Source organism: Dendrobium catenatum, unplaced genomic scaffold (genome assembly GCF_001605985.2).
Source record: "Dendrobium catenatum unplaced genomic scaffold, ASM160598v2 fragScaff_scaffold_624, whole genome shotgun sequence".
Classification (NCBI taxonomy): domain Eukaryota; kingdom Viridiplantae; phylum Streptophyta; class Magnoliopsida; order Asparagales; family Orchidaceae; genus Dendrobium; species Dendrobium catenatum.
This window is the reverse complement of record NW_021319086.1, coordinates 67,299-88,131: the sequence shown is the minus strand read 5'-3', so window position 1 is coordinate 88,131 and position 20,833 is coordinate 67,299. Positions and strand designations below refer to the sequence as shown.

General features: G+C 35.8%; 2 protein-coding genes across 4 annotated transcripts in view; one reads left to right on the top strand and one right to left on the bottom strand.

Moving 5' to 3' along the window:
* LOC110113688 (RHOMBOID-like protein 12, mitochondrial) overlaps nucleotides 1-5,243 on the top strand; it is a 29,482-nt gene extending 24,239 nt beyond the window's left edge. For all 3 annotated transcript variants that reach the window (XM_020846360.2, XM_020846362.2, XM_020846361.2), the window contains one exon: nucleotides 4,773-5,243. In XM_020846360.2, coding sequence (XP_020702019.1) covers nucleotides 4,773-4,862 — 90 coding nt within the window. In that variant the 3' untranslated portion in view covers nucleotides 4,863-5,243. The remainder of the gene's footprint in view (nucleotides 1-4,772) is intronic.
* Nucleotides 5,244-16,760: 11,517 nt separating this feature from the next.
* On the bottom strand, nucleotides 16,761-19,418 carry LOC110113676 (transcription factor TCP24). Its single transcript, XM_020846343.2, has 2 exons — nucleotides 19,144-19,418; nucleotides 16,761-18,321 (listed from the first exon to the last, which is right to left on the bottom strand). Exon 2 carries the CDS (start codon nucleotides 18,209-18,211, stop codon nucleotides 17,384-17,386), a length of 828 nt encoding a protein of 275 aa, XP_020702002.1. The 5' UTR covers nucleotides 18,212-18,321; nucleotides 19,144-19,418; the 3' UTR covers nucleotides 16,761-17,383.
* Between the last annotated feature and the right edge of the window lie 1,415 nt (nucleotides 19,419-20,833).

Genomic DNA, 20,833 nt, shown 5'->3' with positions numbered 1-20,833 from the left:
TGATTTGAATTTCAAAATTGGATGGAAATACAATAAGGAAGATTGCCAAAAATCAGGGATTTAATTTAGGAAAGTTAATTACGTCTCATGGGGAGATTTGAAATTTCAAATTTCAAACCCCATGGAGGGAGGCGGCGGGTTAGGGGGGAGGCGACGGGTGGAGGGCCGGCGGGAGGCGGCAGCCTGGTGGCCGGCGGTCTGGGCAGGTTAGGGGGGAGGCGACGGCATGGGCTGCAGGCCGGCGGGTGGTTGGGCTGCTGCTGGCCGGCGGTTTGATAGGGAGGGGCGGCGGAAGCACTTGGTGGAGAAGGTCATGAGAAGGAGGCTTAAGAAGAAAATTCACGGATGGATTCACCTTGACTTCTCAAACCAATTAATCACAAGGACAATGGGGAAGAAGGTCTAGAACTCACAAAGAGATCTAGCTCTTCTCAAAACTCACTTAGAGATTTGAGAGAGATGAACTCACAAAGAGAACACAAACCAAATTTTCATTTCATCAAAACTGAAATTTAAATGCATGGGGCCTCATATAAATAAGCCACAATGAAATAACAAGAAATGACATAAATGTCCGTCCGGGCTACATAAACGACTCGATGCCCATAGGGGCAAACTATGAAACAAGAAATACATTCATAAAATAAAATGCAAATCTATCAGAAGTAGAGGCTCTGGATCGTGGCCGTCGATCTGCATCTCCGTCGATGGTACACATGTCGAAATCTGATGTCCTCATTAAAACCAGTACGACATTCCAAAACTTGCTCAACATTTTTACTTACAATCCATCGTACAAAGACTTCCATATACTTTGCAGAACACGTGGTCCTAAAAGTTCAGTTGTACTTGACTTTCAGATTACATCAGAACCCATACAAAGTTTCAACTTTCAAACATTCACTATAGATTGTTATTTGTACTTAATTTATTAACATAAAAAAAATGCAGTGGTTTTTATGCTTATGTCTAGATGCCTACTTATAGCTCCACTTCAACTTGTCCCCCTTTACCTCCTACACCTACATATATAGTAAGTGAGACTAGAATCCCTCTCACATCAGCATCAGAAAGATGGGGCCAAAAGAGTACTTGTAGTGTTAGTTAATCTCCCAATTAGCAAGAGGTGTTAGAATCCCTCCTACGTCTGCATTAGGCAGATAGGACCAGAAGAGTACATTTAGGGCCCTTAATGGCAAAATGGATTGGGGTTTCTTTATATTTAAAAAGCATTAATTTTGATCTAGCGTTGTGGCCCTCGCTTACCAAATTTTGCAGCATCCATAGAGAATTTTTTATATTCTCCCTAGAAGATGCTCACTTGAGACTCGGCATTACGACGACGCTTTTCGGCACCGCTGTGCTAGCCAAAACTTAATTTTTTCCCCAAAAACCAACGTTCTCAATGCCGATGGTGGCTCTGCCATCCCTGGCTCCGCAGTGCCCACTGATAGAAATTCCAGACTTTGAATTTTACATTCTTAGACCTCGATCGTGATTATTTTCTACCCATTCAACCTTCTAAGATCTGTAATCACTAATTAGCTCAACATTAACGATTATCAACAGATAATTACTTGGATTTTAGATGACATATATTACATACATAGAGGTTTGTACTTTGTATTGCCGTGCAGTGATTGATAGAGTTGAGTTGTTGGAATGATGCAATTGACAGTGCCAAAGGATGGTTATTGTAAGTTTGGATATCTGCACAATTGTGGTGGATAGGTTTTGATTTGATGAAATGGATACATGCACTATGGAAATAATTCATGAAAATGGTTTGGTTTTCTTCTAGTTCTCGATGCAAAAATCAGTGGTCAAATGAGATGAAATAATTATCAACAGTAGTGAGTTTGTGAACTGAGAGAAGATTGTGAGAGATTTGAGAGACACGGAGAAGCATAAGGAGAATGAGCTTACCATTAGAGGTGGGTAGAATTCCCAGCTTGTATAGGATATTGGGTGGAGGTGGCAGTGCTGACAATGTCATGCTTGCTCCCTTGATATTGTGGTGGTTATTGAGGATGGTCGAAATTTGAGGTGAGGTGTGATGATGCCCCAAAGTTAGTTACCAGTAAAGAAATGCAGACTGTTGAGATTTGAGCAAAGCAGTGGAGGGGTGTTATGTTATAAAGGTAACTATAGTTCAGGTTGCGTGGATGCCAACAATTATGGGCAAAATGTCTGTCGTTTTTTGTTGTAGATTTGGTGGACAATTGGGTTGGAAGAAGTTTTGGCATCCCTTATTTGATGGAATGATCATCCATTTTTTTTTTGTAGGAGGTGGATCTAATACCATGACCTCGAGAAGGTCAACAAGTACCACGCTCATGCATGATGGTTAGATCATGGTGAGAATCTGTAATTGGTTGATCTTTGATGGTCTTGTTGATGATATTGATCTCTTTAATGTGGAGAAGAGGGTGGAGATTATCAAGTTTTATCGAAGAGAATTGGTTGTGGATTGTGGTTTTGATTTTTGAAAGCTTGATAGGTAGGTGGAAGGCAATTGAGAATGTAGAGGTTGATATTCTCATTCTCCATATCAGAACTTGTTGTCATAATATTATCAACAAAAAATTGATTTAGGAGAGGTATGGAGTAGTTTTTTTATTTTTCTTAGAAATATGATGTAATTGATTTTTGAGGTGAATAACTTCTGAGCAATTTGGGGACTGCTGACTTCTTTAATGGTCATCCAAATTTCATAGCAAGACTCAGTGTTGAGTACGTAGGGCAGATTAAAGACAATGATGGTGGAATAAAGTAGGGGTTTAAATGAGTTTAGTCGAGCTCGAGTCACCCCTGGCTTGAGCTTGATTAATTAATTCAGTTTGAGCAAGCTCGAGCTTTATTCAACAAGTTCGAGCCGGCTCGTTTATTTTGAAATAGAAAAAATGATTTTGATTTAAGCAATTATTATAATAAAATGGTTAAAAAAAGAGAGAATTTATGAGAAAAATAATAAATAATCACTTAATATAAGAAATTGAGATATAAATTTCAAGCATTTTTAATAATTTTGTACTTAAAATTTTGAATTTTAATATATTTTAAGTATATTTTATATTGATATTTTTTAAACGAGCCGGCTCACGAGCTAACGAGTCGAGTTGGGACTGGTGCAAACTTGGCTCATTAGATCATTGAGCTTAGTTCACGAGCCAATTATCGAGCCGAGCCCGAATTGGCTCACGAGTTGGCTTGACTCATTTACACCCCTAGAATAGAGAGAAGGTGCGAGGTTTTGATTAATCTGTTGTCATATGTGATTGTGCGGGTTGGGAATAATCTGGCTCTATGTGCTCACTGTTGTTTGGGGAGATTGACAGAGGATCCATCTAGGAACCTTTTAAAACCTTTAACCTTTAGTATTTTGAGCATTTGAAATCATCAAATGGGAGTCTGTCTAGAGATTTGGGTGCTGGCCATGTGCTTAATGTTTGACTTAAAAACTTGAGTGTGGAGGGAATTATTAGATCACTTATTTTGAGAAGAACTGAGTTTTGGGTGCTATGATAATTCATCGATGAATATTCAGAGTGATCCACATTGAGGGAAGGTAAATGCTGCTAAGTTAATGCTCTGATGCCATGATAGATTTAAATGAGAAGAACATAGAAGAAAGCATTTAAAAGGTTTCAGTACAGAAAGAGAAATATTATAGAGTACACAGACTAATTCATTGTTTCAACTGAGTTCAATACAAATACAACAAGGTATTAAGTTGCTCTATTTATATTAGAGAAGATAGAATGCTAATTATGCTATCAATTATGTTGTAAAGCTGAGTTTTCCATGGAAGACGTGGATCACTTATGCTGTTATGATTAAACGGTTGGAGTTCATTGTAGAGTAAGTAGCTGTACACATGTATGGCTGGCTGTAGAGATGTTAATATTTGTATTATTTTTGACATTTTTCCTTTCAATTAATGATTTTGTTAGCATACTGACTTTATGAACAAATCTTGTGAGTGGCTAAAATGGCGGGTTGTTCAAAGTGTGGACCAATGGGAAGCATTGAGTAATATTCATGGAAACAAGAGTGAACGGTTAAACTGTGGATCAACAAACAATTGTATTAAATTGAGATTAACCTTCTCGACCAATAAAAGCAGTATTTTGAAACATTTATGATTTCTCGAATTTATTTGGCATGTTCATCAGTACAATGTGTCAAATTTGAAGAAGGACAGAATGGTTATATCATCTACCATTTTGTTGCCGCCATCATTATTGATTTGTGCTGGCCTTTTGTATCCTGTTTTTGCAACTCATTCCTATTTAGAGTTTCATGTGGTGTTTAAATTTTTTATTTGAGCTCATTCTTTGACTATCATTCTTGTTATGAGCAAAAGGTGAATGTTGTGCATGATTTTGTTATGATTCCATATCAACAATATTGGCCATGTGAATGTTAACCATCATCATCGTCATCCATATTCTATTGACTATTGAAGGGTATGATTGCTATTGCCGGATTTTAATTTTAGTGGTGTCATGCCCTATACGTCATGCTTCAATACTGTGATAATAGACTTTCATTTTAACAAATAACCTTAGCCTCTGTACTCAAATCTGAATCAGACTCTCTGTAGTTCAGTAAATGGTTTGCAGCTGTGAAGCATGAGAATACAATAATCAGCAGCATTTGCTCCCATTATGATAATAGTTTGATATATGCCTTTTTTTATGGATCTTTTATATGATTGATTATTTGATTGTCTGATTAATATATATTTTTTTATTATGATTTCTCTGCAGGGAGATGATAATATCTCTGGTTCAGCTCATATGGGGGGTGCTTTTGTGGCCTTGTTAACCTGGGTTGCTCTAAAGAAGGGCTGGTTTTGATCTACGAGGCTAATCAAATTCAAAGAAAATAATAATAATAATATTAAGTTTCTTCTGGCAATTATAAGAAAAATACCAAGTTTCCGTTTGAGTTATGTCATTCCTCTCTTCTAAGTTGGTCAATTCAAGGGGGGGAAATTAGCAAAAGGTTTTCTTTATTAAAGAACTACAAAAGATTGAAATTGTTGAAGGTATTCAGAATTTAGAAAGGGTGGTTTTTTTAATTTAGTTTAGGGGTGGACCTAGTGATAGATAATGGTTATTATTATTATTATAATTTGGAGATTATGAATTCGATGAATCATGAGAACAAATTCTTGTAATGTAAGGATAATATCGAGTAAATAAATTACTCCTTTGATAAGCACGATTTTCATTGAATGTGAGATATATCTATATAAACATAATGCTTATAGTAATCATATAAATTAAATAAAGATGATAATTGTTTCTGTTAAAATTAGAATAATTTTGTTAGTCTTTGACTTGTCATAAAATTTATTATTATTGCTTTGTTCATAATCTTTATGACTGACATCTAATTTTATTGAAAAGGATTTTTGAGCTGACATGCTTGGCGAATTGTACCTCAGATTTGCCAACCAAATTGGCTAGCATGGTCAATCTTATACAAATGATCCACTCTTTTAATCTCTGTTCAAATGATAGCACTAATATATTCGAAGTTATTAGTTTTTTCGGGCAATATCTCTGTTGTTGACAAATCTCTTGATGTTAACCTTCATTTATGTCACCTGCCTACTTCGTCCATAACTCCTTTCATTGCATCTTGCTGATTAGATATGGACTCGCTGGCTGCCATCTTTCTTCTCACAAAAAACTCGAGTCATAGACCCTATTGATGTTTTTTTTATCTCTCTTTCTTAATTCCTTCTCCTCTTTATTGGTATCCTTAAGTATGATTAATCATCCCTCCTAGCCACCCGATTGTTTTTTCAAAAATAAACTTCTTCTATGCATGAGTTTCTCTCATCTATGTTAGCAAAATAGTCTTAATATTTCACATTAACTTTGTTTTTTATTTTATTGTATATTATTATTGATGTCAGGCAATTTATAGATTATACCTTTTTTTTTTCGCCAGCTGTGATGCCTCATCACATAATAAAATCATCAAATTTTTATGAGCTAATGAGTTGCTCTTTATTTTTCATGCCTAAAATTTTTTATATCCTAGCCTTGCACATGAAGTGATGTCAACATCATCATGATCAAGCCTTGTGATTTTTAACTTTAACCTACCAATGTGTTATTTACATTGTATTATTACGTTGCTTTAAGGAAGGGCTTCACTTTTAATCAAATACAAATACTAGTGAAAAAAATTTAATTGGGTCAATCCTCGTGGTTTTTCCTTTTCTTGGATTTTCAACATAAAAACTCTAGCGTCATTTATTATTCTTGCATTCAAACTTTATATGTGTGTATGCTAGATCTCCGTGTAAAATTAGGGCATCAAACTTTATATGTCTTTACTATCGTGATAGTTCAGATACACAACAATAATAAAAGCTCAAACTAGTACATTTTCATAGTAGACATTGGTCGAAACAACTCTTGTCTGTCTTATTTTATGCTTTTTTACTGTTTCTTCTTCACTTGGCCTCCGGTTTCTTCCTACCAATTTTGATTGAGTAGCTTTGGTCATAGAAAATTCTTTTTGGCCTTTTCAAATCTTGGTGGAACTATCCATTCTTACGATCTCAGATATGCCCACTCTTTGCAATCAATATTGTTGTCACTTATGGGAAGGTAGTGCTACTCCACTATTAAAAGATACATGAGATATGCTCTGAATAACCCTAGCATTCCATCCAATTTTCAAAGCCATTAGATGTCCACCTTAAGTCTAATTATAGGCAAATTGCCACCCTCATATAGTGCATGTGATTCATGGGTTCAATTGAACAAAGATTTTATGATTTAAATCAAATCAAAGTTTAACTAATAAGTTTTATGAAAAATTATATTATTATTATATTAATTTATAAAATAGGTTTTGAGAGAACCTTTCAAAGTCCACGTTTTTTTTAATGCATTCAAAAGCGCTTCATAGAAGGGTCTGCGTCCTATAGAGTATCCAACCAAACACAAACTCCAATCTTCACTTCCTTGAGCAAGTTTCTCACCGGTAAAAGGAATAACTTCCGGTTCATTTGGGTGATGCGAAAAACTAAAGACTTTAGGGGGAGATGAAGACGTGTTGGGAGCAAAGATCTGACTCCAGTTCCGCACGGAGGTGTTAGGAGCGATAGTCCCTGAGCAGAGAGGCGGAAAATCCGCTGCATGCAGAGTCGAATCCATGGAGAGAAGCCTCCGGCCAAGCCGGAGGGGCGGCGGAAAAGAAGAGGCTCTGCAGGAGAAGGAAACCCTAGCAGAGCGAAAAAAATCTCTCACGCCGTCAAAAACCAGAAAAAGTAATCTTCAACTGTTCTAATTAAGAACTCAAGCCTAATGTAATCATAGTCATTAGATCTAGATGTCTTCTTCAATCCAATTGCGTGACTTTGGATGTTATTTTTTACCTTTTGACATATAAGCATAGACAACTTGCGGATGATATTTCATATCAATTTTTTTATCATTATAAATGATTTATGAGCCTAAGTCGACTAGCTTAATGAACGTTATAATATGGGCACTTTCACTCTAATAGCCGTAAAGTGTGTGCTCAACTCAATTAATAACTAGTCAAGTTTAGGGTTTTAGATATTTTTCTTAATTGAAGTTATGAATAATCACTTAATCACATTAATGATGATTAATTAAGATTGAGAAGAACTATAGCAAGTGTTGCATCCTGAAATATTCACAGCTGCAGAGAAATATAAAATATAACGTCTTAGCTTTGTACGAAGATCCAACACACAAGAAGATAAAATACAGGGTGTAGCATTCATAAGAGACACAATAGACTTTACGTGGAAACCCCTAAAATGGGGGACAAACCACGGGGCTTAGCCCAGTTTGAATGAATTCACTATTATTTGCAGTCGATTACAAATGAGGCCCTTCATTGAGGGGAAGGCCTTGGTTTGGTATAACATATATACACACATAGAATGTATGACATTGTAGAAATTGGATGAATAAGTATTGATATGTTCAATTAGTAGGTAGGACCATAATTTGCAGTCGACGAAGGTTGAAATGATCATAGTCGGTAGAAAATAAGGGTCATAAAGACCGTTGTCTAGCAATGGAGGTCGGAAGAACCGAGGTAAACGAAGAACGTAAGAAGGATCGTAGTCGGCAGGAGATAGGGGTCAGAAAGACCATTGTCATAAGGCGGTAGTCCGGCGGAACTCTAGCATTAGGTCATGGTCCGGTGAAACACTAGCATCAAGTGGTGGTCTAGCATAACTCCGGGTGTCAGGTGGTGGCCCGGCGGAACACCGACATCAGGCGGTGGTCCGATGGAACTCCAGGCGTTAGGTGGTGGTCCGGCAGAACACTGATGTCAGGTGGTGGTCCGGCGGAACTCCAGGCGTCAGTTGGTGGTCTGGCAGAACACCGACGTCAAGTGATGGTCCGACGTAACTCTAGGGGTCAGGTGGTGGTCCGGTAGAACGCCGGTGTTAGGTGGTGGTCCGCTGGAACTTTGGACGTCAGGAGGTGGTATGACTAAACACTGGGCGGTGGTTGAGGAGGCAAGAGCGATCTCCGATCTCTCTCTTGCCCTCTTGCTTGGGTCCCCTTTCAAGAGGGAGGTGGGGCCTATTTATAGAATTTCTAGAGTGACATAACCCATAAATAGGAGGAGGATCAAGGGCAAATGAGGAGTGGTTTGGATGGATAGCCGATGTTGAATCCCTTGATCGTGGATAATTCACTAAACATTTGAAGGTATTAATGATGTTGAAATTTTATGATCTTGGGCTCATTGGATTCATCTTGTCGAGACACTCAATTCGACTATAAGCATGTCACATTTAGAAACTGTTGGTAATCCGAATTGTGGTTCGAACCTTCCAACAATGCTTCGGGTCGTTGATTTGGGCTAATTTGAGCTCGGATTGAGTCGAATTTGGTGTAGTTGGGTTTGTATTTCTGAGAAATTTAGTTTAACCATAAGTTTGTTGAAATCAAAGTTTAGATGACCCCGAATTTAATTTTTGAAGTTTCCAACTTGATTTTCCCTCGAGATTCATGCCCGATCAAGATTATTTTTGAGGATGTATAGCAAGATTAATCTTTGTTGCAATTTCTAACTTTTTCTCCTGATCAACACTACAATAAGTATCGAATAGGTGTCCCCAAAGAATGCATCGGACTACGTACACATGGAAACTAGAGATTAATTACACAAAGAATGTAACCTCAATATGAGGGTTATTGATAGTTTAAATGGAATATGGAGAGTGGGTTTCTTATAAATTTTTAGGATGGATTCAAGAAGAGCTTAAGGATTTAAGAGTTGATTAGGGGATATCAATGCTCAATTAGAGGGGCAGATGCACTCATTAGATGCCTTATATGAGTTTATGACCGGGCTTAATATATGGTGTTAGCTATGGTTAGCCAATTAAATGTAGCTGTGGAGTAAAATTCTTAATGCATAGCTTGGCTTGCTAGATACATTTGTTTTTAAAGTCACCAATAATGTGGGAAGGTTTCATCGATTGTTAATAATGAAAGCTAAGAACTTATGAGATTAGATTATAAGGATTATGTTAGATTGGATAAATTTTACTTGGTTGGAACACAGGGGCGGAACTGACCTTACATTTTTTTGAGTTTCGGGTCGGGTTCGGGTTGACCCGGAAACCCGATAATGACCCGGAAATGCTCTGCCCATTTCTGTTGCCCGGTGTGCCCGCCCCTGCCCGCAAAATGACCCGCACATGCCGCGTGCGCGTCTAGTCGTAGTCGAGGCACTCTGCCCGCGACATGACCCGTGCGGCCAGTCGCGTGCCGAGTGCCTCGTGCAGTCGTGCGCATCGAGTCGCAAGTTCGCCTCGTTCGAGGCTGTCGCCGTGCTGCCGCTGCGCTGTTGCTGCCACACCGCCAGTCCGCCGCGCTGTTGCTGCCGCACCGCCGGTCCGCCGCGCTGCTGTTGCCGCACCGCTGCCGCTGCTGTTTCCAACCAGGCAATCATTGTCTTGCCGCCGCCGCTTTAGGCTTCAGCTAAACGCGTAAATCCGTGTTGAGTCGGGTTGACCCGGACCCGAATCGGGTCGGGTTCGGGTCCGGAAACCTGACTCGTTTTTTAAAACGGGCCGGGTTCGGGTTGACCCGAATAGTGCCGGGTCAGTTTCGGGTTCGACCCGAACCCGACTCGTTGTCCCGAATTGACACCCCTAATGATGATGATTATTGATATAACAGAATAAAACCTCACCAATGGAGTGGATGGCTACAAAGATGCTATTTTGTTCCAAATCAAACATCTAAGTTTTTTATCTTACCCGAAGAAGGGAAAATAGAAAACGAAAAATAGAACACAAAAAATGCAGCTAGCGCCAAGGTAAGAGCAAGCGGAGAGGACCGTAGAAAATCGCGAACATAGTACAAATAAATCTGAAACTCACCGGAGAAGCTGAAGAGAGACAGTGAGCCATGACGCCGACGACGGACACTCGACTGTGAAGGACCTTCGCAAGGCATCGCACCGAGACCGGGAGAGGAAATTTCTGCCGCACACTAAGAAGAGTGGCTGTGGGAGCGAGTGAGCGACTAAGCGTGCGCTATTGTTGCCGATTAGGGGAAAAAGGGGCAAAATATGCTTCTTAGGGGGGGCAAATGACTTAAATGCCCATCTCTTATAATTAATTTTTTTTTTAAGGTGGGGCAGTTGGCCCCCCTGCATCCCATGTAGTTCCGCCCTTGTTGGTACAAACTTGGGCAAATTAGACCAAGTTTAGGTTTGAATAAGCCCCATAAGTCTTAGGATAATTAAATCCTAATAATTATTATTGATCAAAGTTGAGAGCTTTTAGGGCTAGCTAATTAACTTGCCAATTGTTGTCCAAAGTCCTTAAATTTTCATATTGAGGCTAAAAATTGGCTAGCAAAAGCATGGGCTTGATCATTTAAGTTAGGATATTGAAATTTAAGGGGGTTTTAAGGTTCTAAAAAGCATAGAGGCCAATAAATTTAGATTATGTTGATTCAATTTAACTTAATTATCTTAATTAGTCAATTCTATCACAGTTCGGGTATAATATCCTTTCTTAAAGTAAAATACTTATCATTAATTAAAATGATAATCATAAAATGAGGCCATTATAAGCCAATCCAAAAAAAAGTAGAGCATATGCATACTGCATTTTTCATTCTGATGCTTCATATAATATCAAATATTTTGAACATGACATAGTATAACAAGGGCACTTCATAAGTACTTTCTTTTTATCCCCATCATGACGTCTTATGGTATGCTATATGTAAATTTTAAAATTCTCTAGTTCATCATCATCATTAGAAATGATAAGTAAAACTACAAAAGCTAACTAGTCCTAATCAATTGTTATTGTAGGTAAAGTCAGATCTTAAGGCCTAATAGAATCATATAAAGAAGTTAGGGTAAATTTTGATTTAAATATTTCTTATGCTTCATCAATCTAACTAGCAAGAATGATAATAAAATATCTTGGATATAATTAGGAGGGGAAGAGGATGGGGCATAAATTTTAGACTGAAGTTATAATAAGAGAAAGGCCATGACCAAAATCTGGCAAGTTATTATCAACCCCACCAAAGGAACAAGTTAATTTTCCCTATAAAACTTGGTAAATATTTTGAAATTGAAAACTTGTTGAGGACTTTGAACATAAAATTTTGTACCATTATGAGTAATATAATCTTCAATTTTGTGATTATAATACATATTATCAATCATTTGGGAAGAGGGTACATGTGGCTCAGTATAGAGCTTAGGTGATGGCATTTAATAATTTGAAGTGAGGAAGAGTCTTCACAAATAGTGTATTTTTTTGCTGATAGTGGGTGCTCCCTTAAGAAAAATTTTTACATACTCGAATCTAATGCCCAAGTAAGAGCTAATGAGAACAAAATTTTGGTCTGCGCTTAAAAATAATCTTTTTCCAAAATATTTTTCTTAAAAATTATTGCACATCTAATTTGGGAAGCTTCAAGTAACATCAAATTTTATTAGAATTATAGCAATTGAGAGCTGCAAAATATAAGATATATGTGAATCTACTTAAAGATTTTTGAATAAAAATACTACTCAGTAAAGAATGGATTTATCAAATAGGCAGACTCTTAAATGATGGAATATAATTCAAACAAGGATAATAGAAGAGTCATTTAAAAACTTAAATTTAGAAGACCATTTAAATAGCTACATTATAGAACCATCGATCAACACTAATTTCCTTAGAAAGGGAGTTAAGTGATCCTCAATTTGACAAAAGTTTAAGAGCACATGTTTAAGACCAACATTTTATACGATTAGGGGGTCTCTACAAGGTCTTAGTTTTTTAGGTGGGATCTCTACATAATGAGTATATTTATGCAATTCAACAAAGTGGATGATTATCTAGTTATCGTTTTATCGAATATCCTAAATATTAAGATATATTTCATAATGATTAGCAAATGATCACCTAATTTTAATTATTTCTCTGAATACCCTAATACACCAATTTGAATTTTTTTCCACACACAAGAGCCCATATTTTTGATAGTATAATGTTATTTACATTGACTTCATCATTTAGCAAACCACTTCACATAGATGTACAAACTACTACTCTCTATAAGCTTTCCATTGTATAAGTATGGAGAATTAGATCTATATAAGTTAGCATTTCTCTAAGTTATATTGGTTGATTCTAAAAAAAATATGGGTGTAATAAGAAAATGGTTTAAAAAAAGATTCTATATTTTGTAAGATTGGGCATTTTTTTTGGCATGTCAATATCAAGAATTGTCTTGAAAAACTTTGTTTATTTTGTAAGCATTGATATTTATTTGGGCATATCAACTCCCAGCATACATGCTAAAAATCTTATGAAAATCAATATAAATGAGATAGATAACCACTTCTTAATGCAATTAGATCCTATCCCTAAAGGGGTTCTTATAAACAGTACTGCTTTTGTGGCATCTCTTTCTTTTCAACCAAGTCATCATTCTTCCTTAGTGACTCAATGGATAATTCTATAGCATGAAAGTGATCAAATGAATCAATTCATTACTAATAAGCTCACTTTTTTTTATCATGAGCTATCTATTGCCATAAATCGAAGTAAGCTTATACTTTGTGAGGATATTTTTTCATCTAAGGTTGTTACCCTTCCTCCTCCACCTCATCTAATAACAGCAAAACATAATAATTTTATCCATTTTATATACTCAAACAATTTTTTTTTTCTTTATGTATCAGCGGCTCAAACAAATCAAAATTTCATCATTGAAATATCATATCCATATATGATTTTCCTTGGACTCATTTGTTACTTTTTCATCAACTCCTTTGGGTAGAGGGATAAAATATATGGGAAGACATCACATTAAAATGAGATTATTTGTTAACTTCCTAAAGAGTAGTGATCCATCTAAATTTGTAATTGCTTATGGGTTGTTTCTTCTATGCATTGTATGAGCATGTAGATGATGTGACTTTTATTTTTATCAAATTTGTATCACTTTTTTATTTCTTTTTATTTGGGACTAAGATTTTCAAATGTGCATTTTCATTTTAATTAATATAAACATTATCCTTTTGCTTTTAAAAAATATTTTCATGTTTGAGCAAAGAAAACAAAATTCTCAATAAATGTTAGATCATGGAAAGAGGACTAAATATTTTGCAAAGGTGGTCTGCTAGCGAATAACTTCTCCACTAAGGTCAATTTTAATGAATTCAATAACTTTAAAAGTACCCTTGATTGTTAACAATTATATCGATATGACTCTTGATTATATTTTTATTGGCCAAAGCATGAAAAAATAAAATGTTCCTATCCCCCTTCAAAACCATAGTAGCAGAAGCCTTATATTTCCAAAAGATTTCTTCCTTATTTTGCAATTGAAAAAGATGAACTTTAGCATTATCAAGATTGAAAAGATTGTCACTAATGAGATTCTCTAAAAACAACTTATCCAACTCCAAAACATTATCTTCAACTTCCTTAATATTACACAAAATATTTTAATTAGTAGAAACCACATTTAAGAAATTCGAATGAGTAACTAATGAGATTCTCTAAAAACAACTTATCCAACTCCAAAACATTATCTTCAACTTCCTTAATATTACACAAAATATTTTAATTAGTAGAAACCACATTTAAGAAATTTGAATGAGTAAGCCACATTTTTTTAAACCTAAAATCCAAAGAAACATTAATTTTATTAGTAGATATGGTCATAAGTAAAGGAACATTATCAAATAAAGTTCTACTCAAGTGCTGAACACGTGTCATAGAAAATTCTCTTATCCAATCATTATTAAAGAGAATCCTATCAAGTCTTTGCCACATAGAAGATCTACTTCAAGTAAAAGCACCACCAATAAAATCAATATCATATAAGTTGCAATTAGAAATCATGAAATTGAAATCATCCATAGCATTGACATTAGGGGGGTTACCCCCTATTCTTTCATTTGCATTAGAAATAATATTGAAATTACCACCCACACACCAAGGACCATTAGAATTAAGAGCAAAATCCAATAAAAGATCCCAGGGAGGAAGCCAACCCAATCTAGTACAAGCAGCATATACAAAGAAGCATTATAATTAAAATTGGAATAAGATATTTGCACATGAACAACTTGGGCAAAATAAAAAATAACATGGATGTTGAAATGACTCTTCTACAAAATCTAAATTTTATTAGAACAATTAGCAAACATCATGTTAAAACCCAAACGAGAAATAGTAATAGCAATTTTATCAGCAGAAATAAAAGGTTATAGTAAAACCAACAGTTGAATGTTGTGCACACGACATAAGTTCCTGACACGGGTCCTAGAATCAGACCCCCCAATACCCCTCACATTCCAAATAAGGGCTTTAATCATTGGAACTTTTAATAAAAGTTCGAGCCCTAGTAGAACGAGATGTATCAGGTAAATGAGCTTTACCATTTTTCTTTTTCTTTTTATTCATCTTAAAGGCTCCTTCCTCATCAATATTTAGAGTCACTATCAAAGAGAACAGATGAAGACGAAGTATTAGTAACTCCCACTTTCTCATTATTATTAATAAGAACCATAGAAATAGGGAGTGGTTCTCTTTTTCATTAGTATCCACATCCTCACATTCCTCCACACTCTCTTTTTCATTAGTATCCACATTAAGCAATAGAGAGTGGTTCTCTTTATTTTGTAGCATAGAGTCAATAGAAACAAAAAGGTTAGGAAGCTTATCACCTTCCTCAATATGTTTACCAGTAGGAGAAACTTTCTCAAGTGAAATATTAGGAGTATTATTCGAAGCCATCAAATTATCTGAGTAATTTAGATTTTCATTTCCAACCTTCCAATAGGGGATTGGGTCTCAACCTTATTCAAATGATCAGGTCTTCAACATTCTCGTTAATAGTATCTATAGCATTAGTGAGCACCTTCCCCATCGAGTTGTTGAATTTTTTTTTTTAAGATTTGGATATTATTTGAAGCAATCAGAAACCGCATGACCATGAGTTTTACAATGATTACCCAAATCAGAAACTTTTTCAAACTCCACTTTTCGTAAGTAACTAAAAGCTTTAGATCTGACCCAAACTTCCTTAGCATGTTTCTTAGTGATATCAACTTCAACTAAAACCCTAGCCACAGATGGATGGGTTCTAGCTAGATGCAATAGCTTGATCAGTTTACAAGGGGCGGCAGGAAATAGATCTAAGAGCATGTAAGACTTTAGCATTGAAAAAATGAAGTCTAAGGTTAGGAAAAGTGATCCAAATAGACACAATGAGAGATTCTTCTCTAACATCAAAGAAAGGCGTCAACTTCAAGATACGCATTTGACAGTTAAGGATAAAATAAGATCTATGGGCAAACACACGACTGTAATCAAGATTATTTGAGAGCTGGATTGCAACATGTTTCGAATCCATAAGACCAACCGAATAAAAACCCGAGAGCTTAAGGCTACCGAAAAAAGCACGAATCGAATCCAGATTTGGCCTTCGCAGTCCAAAATTTTCAACCAGAGTAAATTGAAAAGAAGAGGCAAGTTTTAGAACTTCTTCATCCGAAAGCATAACTGATGGCACACCATTAAACATAGATTGAGTTAAAGAGGGTAGGGCATCACCTGCCGAAGAATTAGAGAAAATATCTTCAAAAGAACGCGACTGAGGAGGAGAAGGAACCTCCGAATCCAAGCTAAATAAACCTTTGTTTGTATCTTGAACCTGGGAGGCAACATTCCCCCAAGGCGTAGAGAACGAAGCCCCCGCCATATCTTTGATGCCCTAATAGGGCCAAGCAACAAAGACGAACACCAGCGCAGGAAAAGTGAGAAGAAAGCAAGATTTCGCTAGCGGAGAGGACGCGAAGGCGAAGAGATCATCGAAGGAGGAGGGGAACCCTAAAATCGCCCGAGTCGGCGCTTAGGGCAAGCGAAGCGTGATAAAATTTACCCTAGACTACTGTAACACAATGAAGGCGCCTAAAACCATCAAAGTATGATTACTCATGTGATTTTAAGGGAAGACGAGTTTCTAGCTCCAAGGGATAATAATATAATTTTTTTTAATTTTAAAATTTAAATTTTAAATTTGAATAAACAATTAAAAAAGTGGAAGTAATTTCTCCCACTACAATAGTTTTCAAGAAACTTTCATGAGTAAGCAAATATAGACTAAACAAAGCAAAATTCCTATTAATTTAATGTCAAACAGAAGAAAACTTGACAGTAAATTAAGTCAATAAATCAATAAAAGCCAATACCATTTTCCTATATAAAAACACTTTTATTAAATGCAAACTAATTTGTATATGATAGCATATCATTTTCCTATATAAAAACCCTTGCACAGAAGATTCAAAAAACAAAGGAACTAAAAACTGTTCCATCAGTACTGGAAAAGCAAATAAGCAATAAAGCATTTATTGCAGAATATGGCACTATAGATCTATAAGCCACCTGATTCAATTCTTCGCAGCAACGCCGCTTCTTGCTTAATCAGTATTTGTAGCTGCCATCCTCCCGAAAAAAAAAAGAAAAAAAAAAGACAGCTTGCTGAATGAATCACAAATGGCAAATATTTCTTTTAGGCTGAGTCGGGGAACACAATAGTTTTCGCGTTGAAATAGATACCAACTAGACCGGCAAAGCTAGACAATGTCCATTCAAGAATGCGCACTTCTCTATAAGCATCCACTTTGCATTCACTTGCATGCTTTGTATAAACTAAGCAGGAGTTTAATATATTTTGTATATCTATAAGTCGGCCCATGTGCAGCAACAAATATCAAATCTTCTCCAAAATGTTATTATGATCTTAATAACGCGCTAAATTGGAAACACCATATATTTTTCAGAAACTGAAGCTCACAGGCTAGTTAAAATGGTCTAGCTATTGGAGTAGCTGAGAGAAAAAGAGTTCCTGAATATCGTATCACTGTTGTTAGGAAGATTTTGCTGAGCTGAGATTCCTTCTAACTCACAGGGAACAGTACTAGTCGTATAAGAAGAAATCACTGATGCAGGAGCTACATCCACTTGAGATGAAACGATTTCGAACTGTGATAAGTAACTTCTGTTTGATTGATCCCAGTGGTAGAAAGAAGCGTAAGGAAAGCTTCCAATATTACTAATCAAACCCAAAGCTTGGTCTCCTCCTCCTCCTCTTGAATTATTGGACAGCAGATTATGATCTTGATGAAATGAAGATTGAGCGTTATAGATACCAACATCTTGAAACATTAATGCTGGACTTTCTACTCCTAGGTTGTGTTCTTCAACATCAAAAGACTGATCAGGGTTATAAGTACTCTTTGCTTTTGAAGCTTGATCTGAAGATTGATGAGGCTGAATGAAATTTTCGAAAGGATATTCGAGTGGAGGAAGCTTGTTGATTTCATGTTGAGCAGCGTTCAATAACCAATCTACAACTTTGCTGGGTTGGTTGAGACCAAGTCTATCTTGGAGATCGTATAGTTGAATAGCTGTAGGAACTGAAAGCCTTACACGACGATCTCTTAAACCTCTTACGGTGCATACTTTGCTATGTCTATCTTTTCCCCCGAATGCTTTTGAAACTCTTACAATTCTTGAATCTTTAAGACTGGACCATAGCCTGCTGTTCGAGCCAGTTGTAGTTCTGTTGTTGATAATTTCTGTATTACCTTCTGGATTAGTAAATGGAAACCGTTCCTTTTCTTCTGTATCTTTTATCATTTTAAGAGCACTGATCTAATCCTCCTCATCACTGAGAATAATTTGTTGGAAATTAATGATGTCCATACTAAAGCTGAGATTGAATTATACTGTTGCCTATCTATCAACTTCTGCGAGAAAATAAGCAATTGATAAGTGACAAATTATATATATATATTCTTGATCATGAGATATTTATAATTAAATATGTTTATTGAATTTATTAGATCTTTGAAATGAAAACATGCTTTAATCTTGTCATGTTATTATTTGAAGAAACATCTAGCAAGTTAAGCGAGCAAGGAAAGATGAGAAAGCTAGGAATTAAGATGGCAAATTGGTATGTATTTTGTTGCTGGATTTTATGAAGTTATTGCCAGAATCAATAGTGCTAGTTTGTTCTTTATTAATAGAAAAATAAAAACAAGGACCAGTATGTGTTGTCCGGTATTTCCCGTGATTTGTTATTAGTTTACAGAGATCGATCATGTGATCGGTATAGTCGACAGAAATTCTTATAGAAATAAGAATGATATTTTAATATTGAGCTTTGTGCCAGCAGCTTTATTTAATTAAATAAGTTGACCTCGAAGATGAATATAATTACATTTATGACTTGTTTTAATTTTGTATGAAAATGGAGAAGAGGAAACACAATAAACAAAACATAAACGATAAGATGACAAAAAATTAATTATAATTAGACTTGTTTTTCTTAACACACAGACCAATATATGAGCCAAGATTTTACCAAGGAGTTCTCTATCCTCAGTCATTTTATTTTGCACTTTTTTCCATTTAAAAAAAAAAACAAAAAAACAAAGAGCAAGAAAGCTCTGCTCTGGTTGGGAAATAAGCAAATAGAACATGCAAATGATTTACATCTGTTTTGCTAATGATTAAGCCATCGGTTATTGAAATTGAGAGTGATAAGTGAAGAAGAAACTACTTACTTGTACTCATGCGCATGCCAAGAGCAGGCAAATAAGGATGAAGAAATCTTACTAAAAAATTCAACCATATCGATCGCTTCTTCAGAGAAGCCTCAAGATTTGATGCCGGCAGCTGAGATTCAATCTCAGCAAAACGCTATATATCTTCTTTTTGAAAGGAAAAGATTCTTCATCTTCAGAAACCCTAAAAGAGAAAGGTTGTGTGCATAATTTGCAAACATGTGGTGGACATCAATTCCTACCAATTGTACAGCACACTCCATATTTTTCTTTGCCTTTTTCGTAATAATAAGCATCGCACTATCATTAACAGTGGAAAAATTATATACATTCACCTTAAACACTATAGCTAAAACTCTGCCAAACATTATTTTCTTCTGATCATTTGAAGATAATTTTGATTAAAAAATTTTCACCATGAGTTACATCTGTTAAAAGGAGTATTTTACCATGAAAAAAGTTAAATCAATTAATTACATAACGTACAGCAGCCTCGTCGGAGAGAATTTGAAAGACATATGCCTAACTCTTTAGCAAATCAAATGTCCTTATCGTCAACACCAAACTTTAAAATTATATAAAATCAATAGTGCATATATCTATGCTAGCTTCTCACCTTGTCAGCATCTCAACACAGCACCATAAATCAACACAGGTGTTATTATTCATTTCTACTGATGATGCTGACTATAAGAAATTCGATGAGATATATATACACAATGATATATATATATATGCCATCCTTGATGAAGAGAACAAATGGAGGAGCAAGAAGAGTTTTAATTAAGTATTTATTTGAGAAGAATATATACACGGTGTTATATTTTTTAATTAATAAGATTATGCTTTTTTTTTCCTGATTTTTATATATTAATCAGTACTTTAGTACAATTTTTTAATAATCATCATTTTCAATTAATATTTTTTATTATTTTAATACAAATACCTAATGGTTAGAAGGTATGGAAGTAAGCTAGGGTTTCGCATTTGGTGTCGCCTTTGTGTGACAAATCTCTGTTCTGTCGTCTTTGATTCCTTTATGCATTTTATTTGTGATGATCATCTACTTGCCATAATTCCTTTCCATTTCGGATGGAATGGTGGGTAATCAGGTGTTTGACCCTAGTTTCTTTGATGGTAAGTATTCTTCCCCTTCCTTTTTAGGACCTTTTTGGTGGATCCTCTTTAGTGGTGTTTCCCAAGCTGATAGTCTCTTCGCATTGTGGCTTCCTTCTCCGTGGATTTCAGAGGACGAAGTTCTCGCATTGGCAGCGCCGTTTGAGTTTTTGTTGATTGATTTCTTTCCTAACCGCCGACCATCTCTTGATGTCATTCACAATTTCTTTTTCAACCTAAAAATCTTAGGTTCCTTCTCTATTACGATTTTAAGCCCTAATTAAATATGTGCTGATTAAGATGGACAAGGATTTAGACTAATGTTGTGTTTTTTCTCACCAGTCTTATTTCGTGAACAATTCCTTTATGAAACTTACTAAATTGTCTCCTCTTTGTCAATGTGGAATCTCCGATGATTCCAATTTAGATTTCTTTCCCTAATTTGTGCCTTCAATTCTTTTCTCCCTCGTGCATCCTTCATGGCTTGGGGCCCTTGTTTGGGAAATCGTTAAAAACGGACAATGCCACTGCGGTTGGTTTGCATGCACCCCTCTATAGCTCGCTTTCTTGTTGA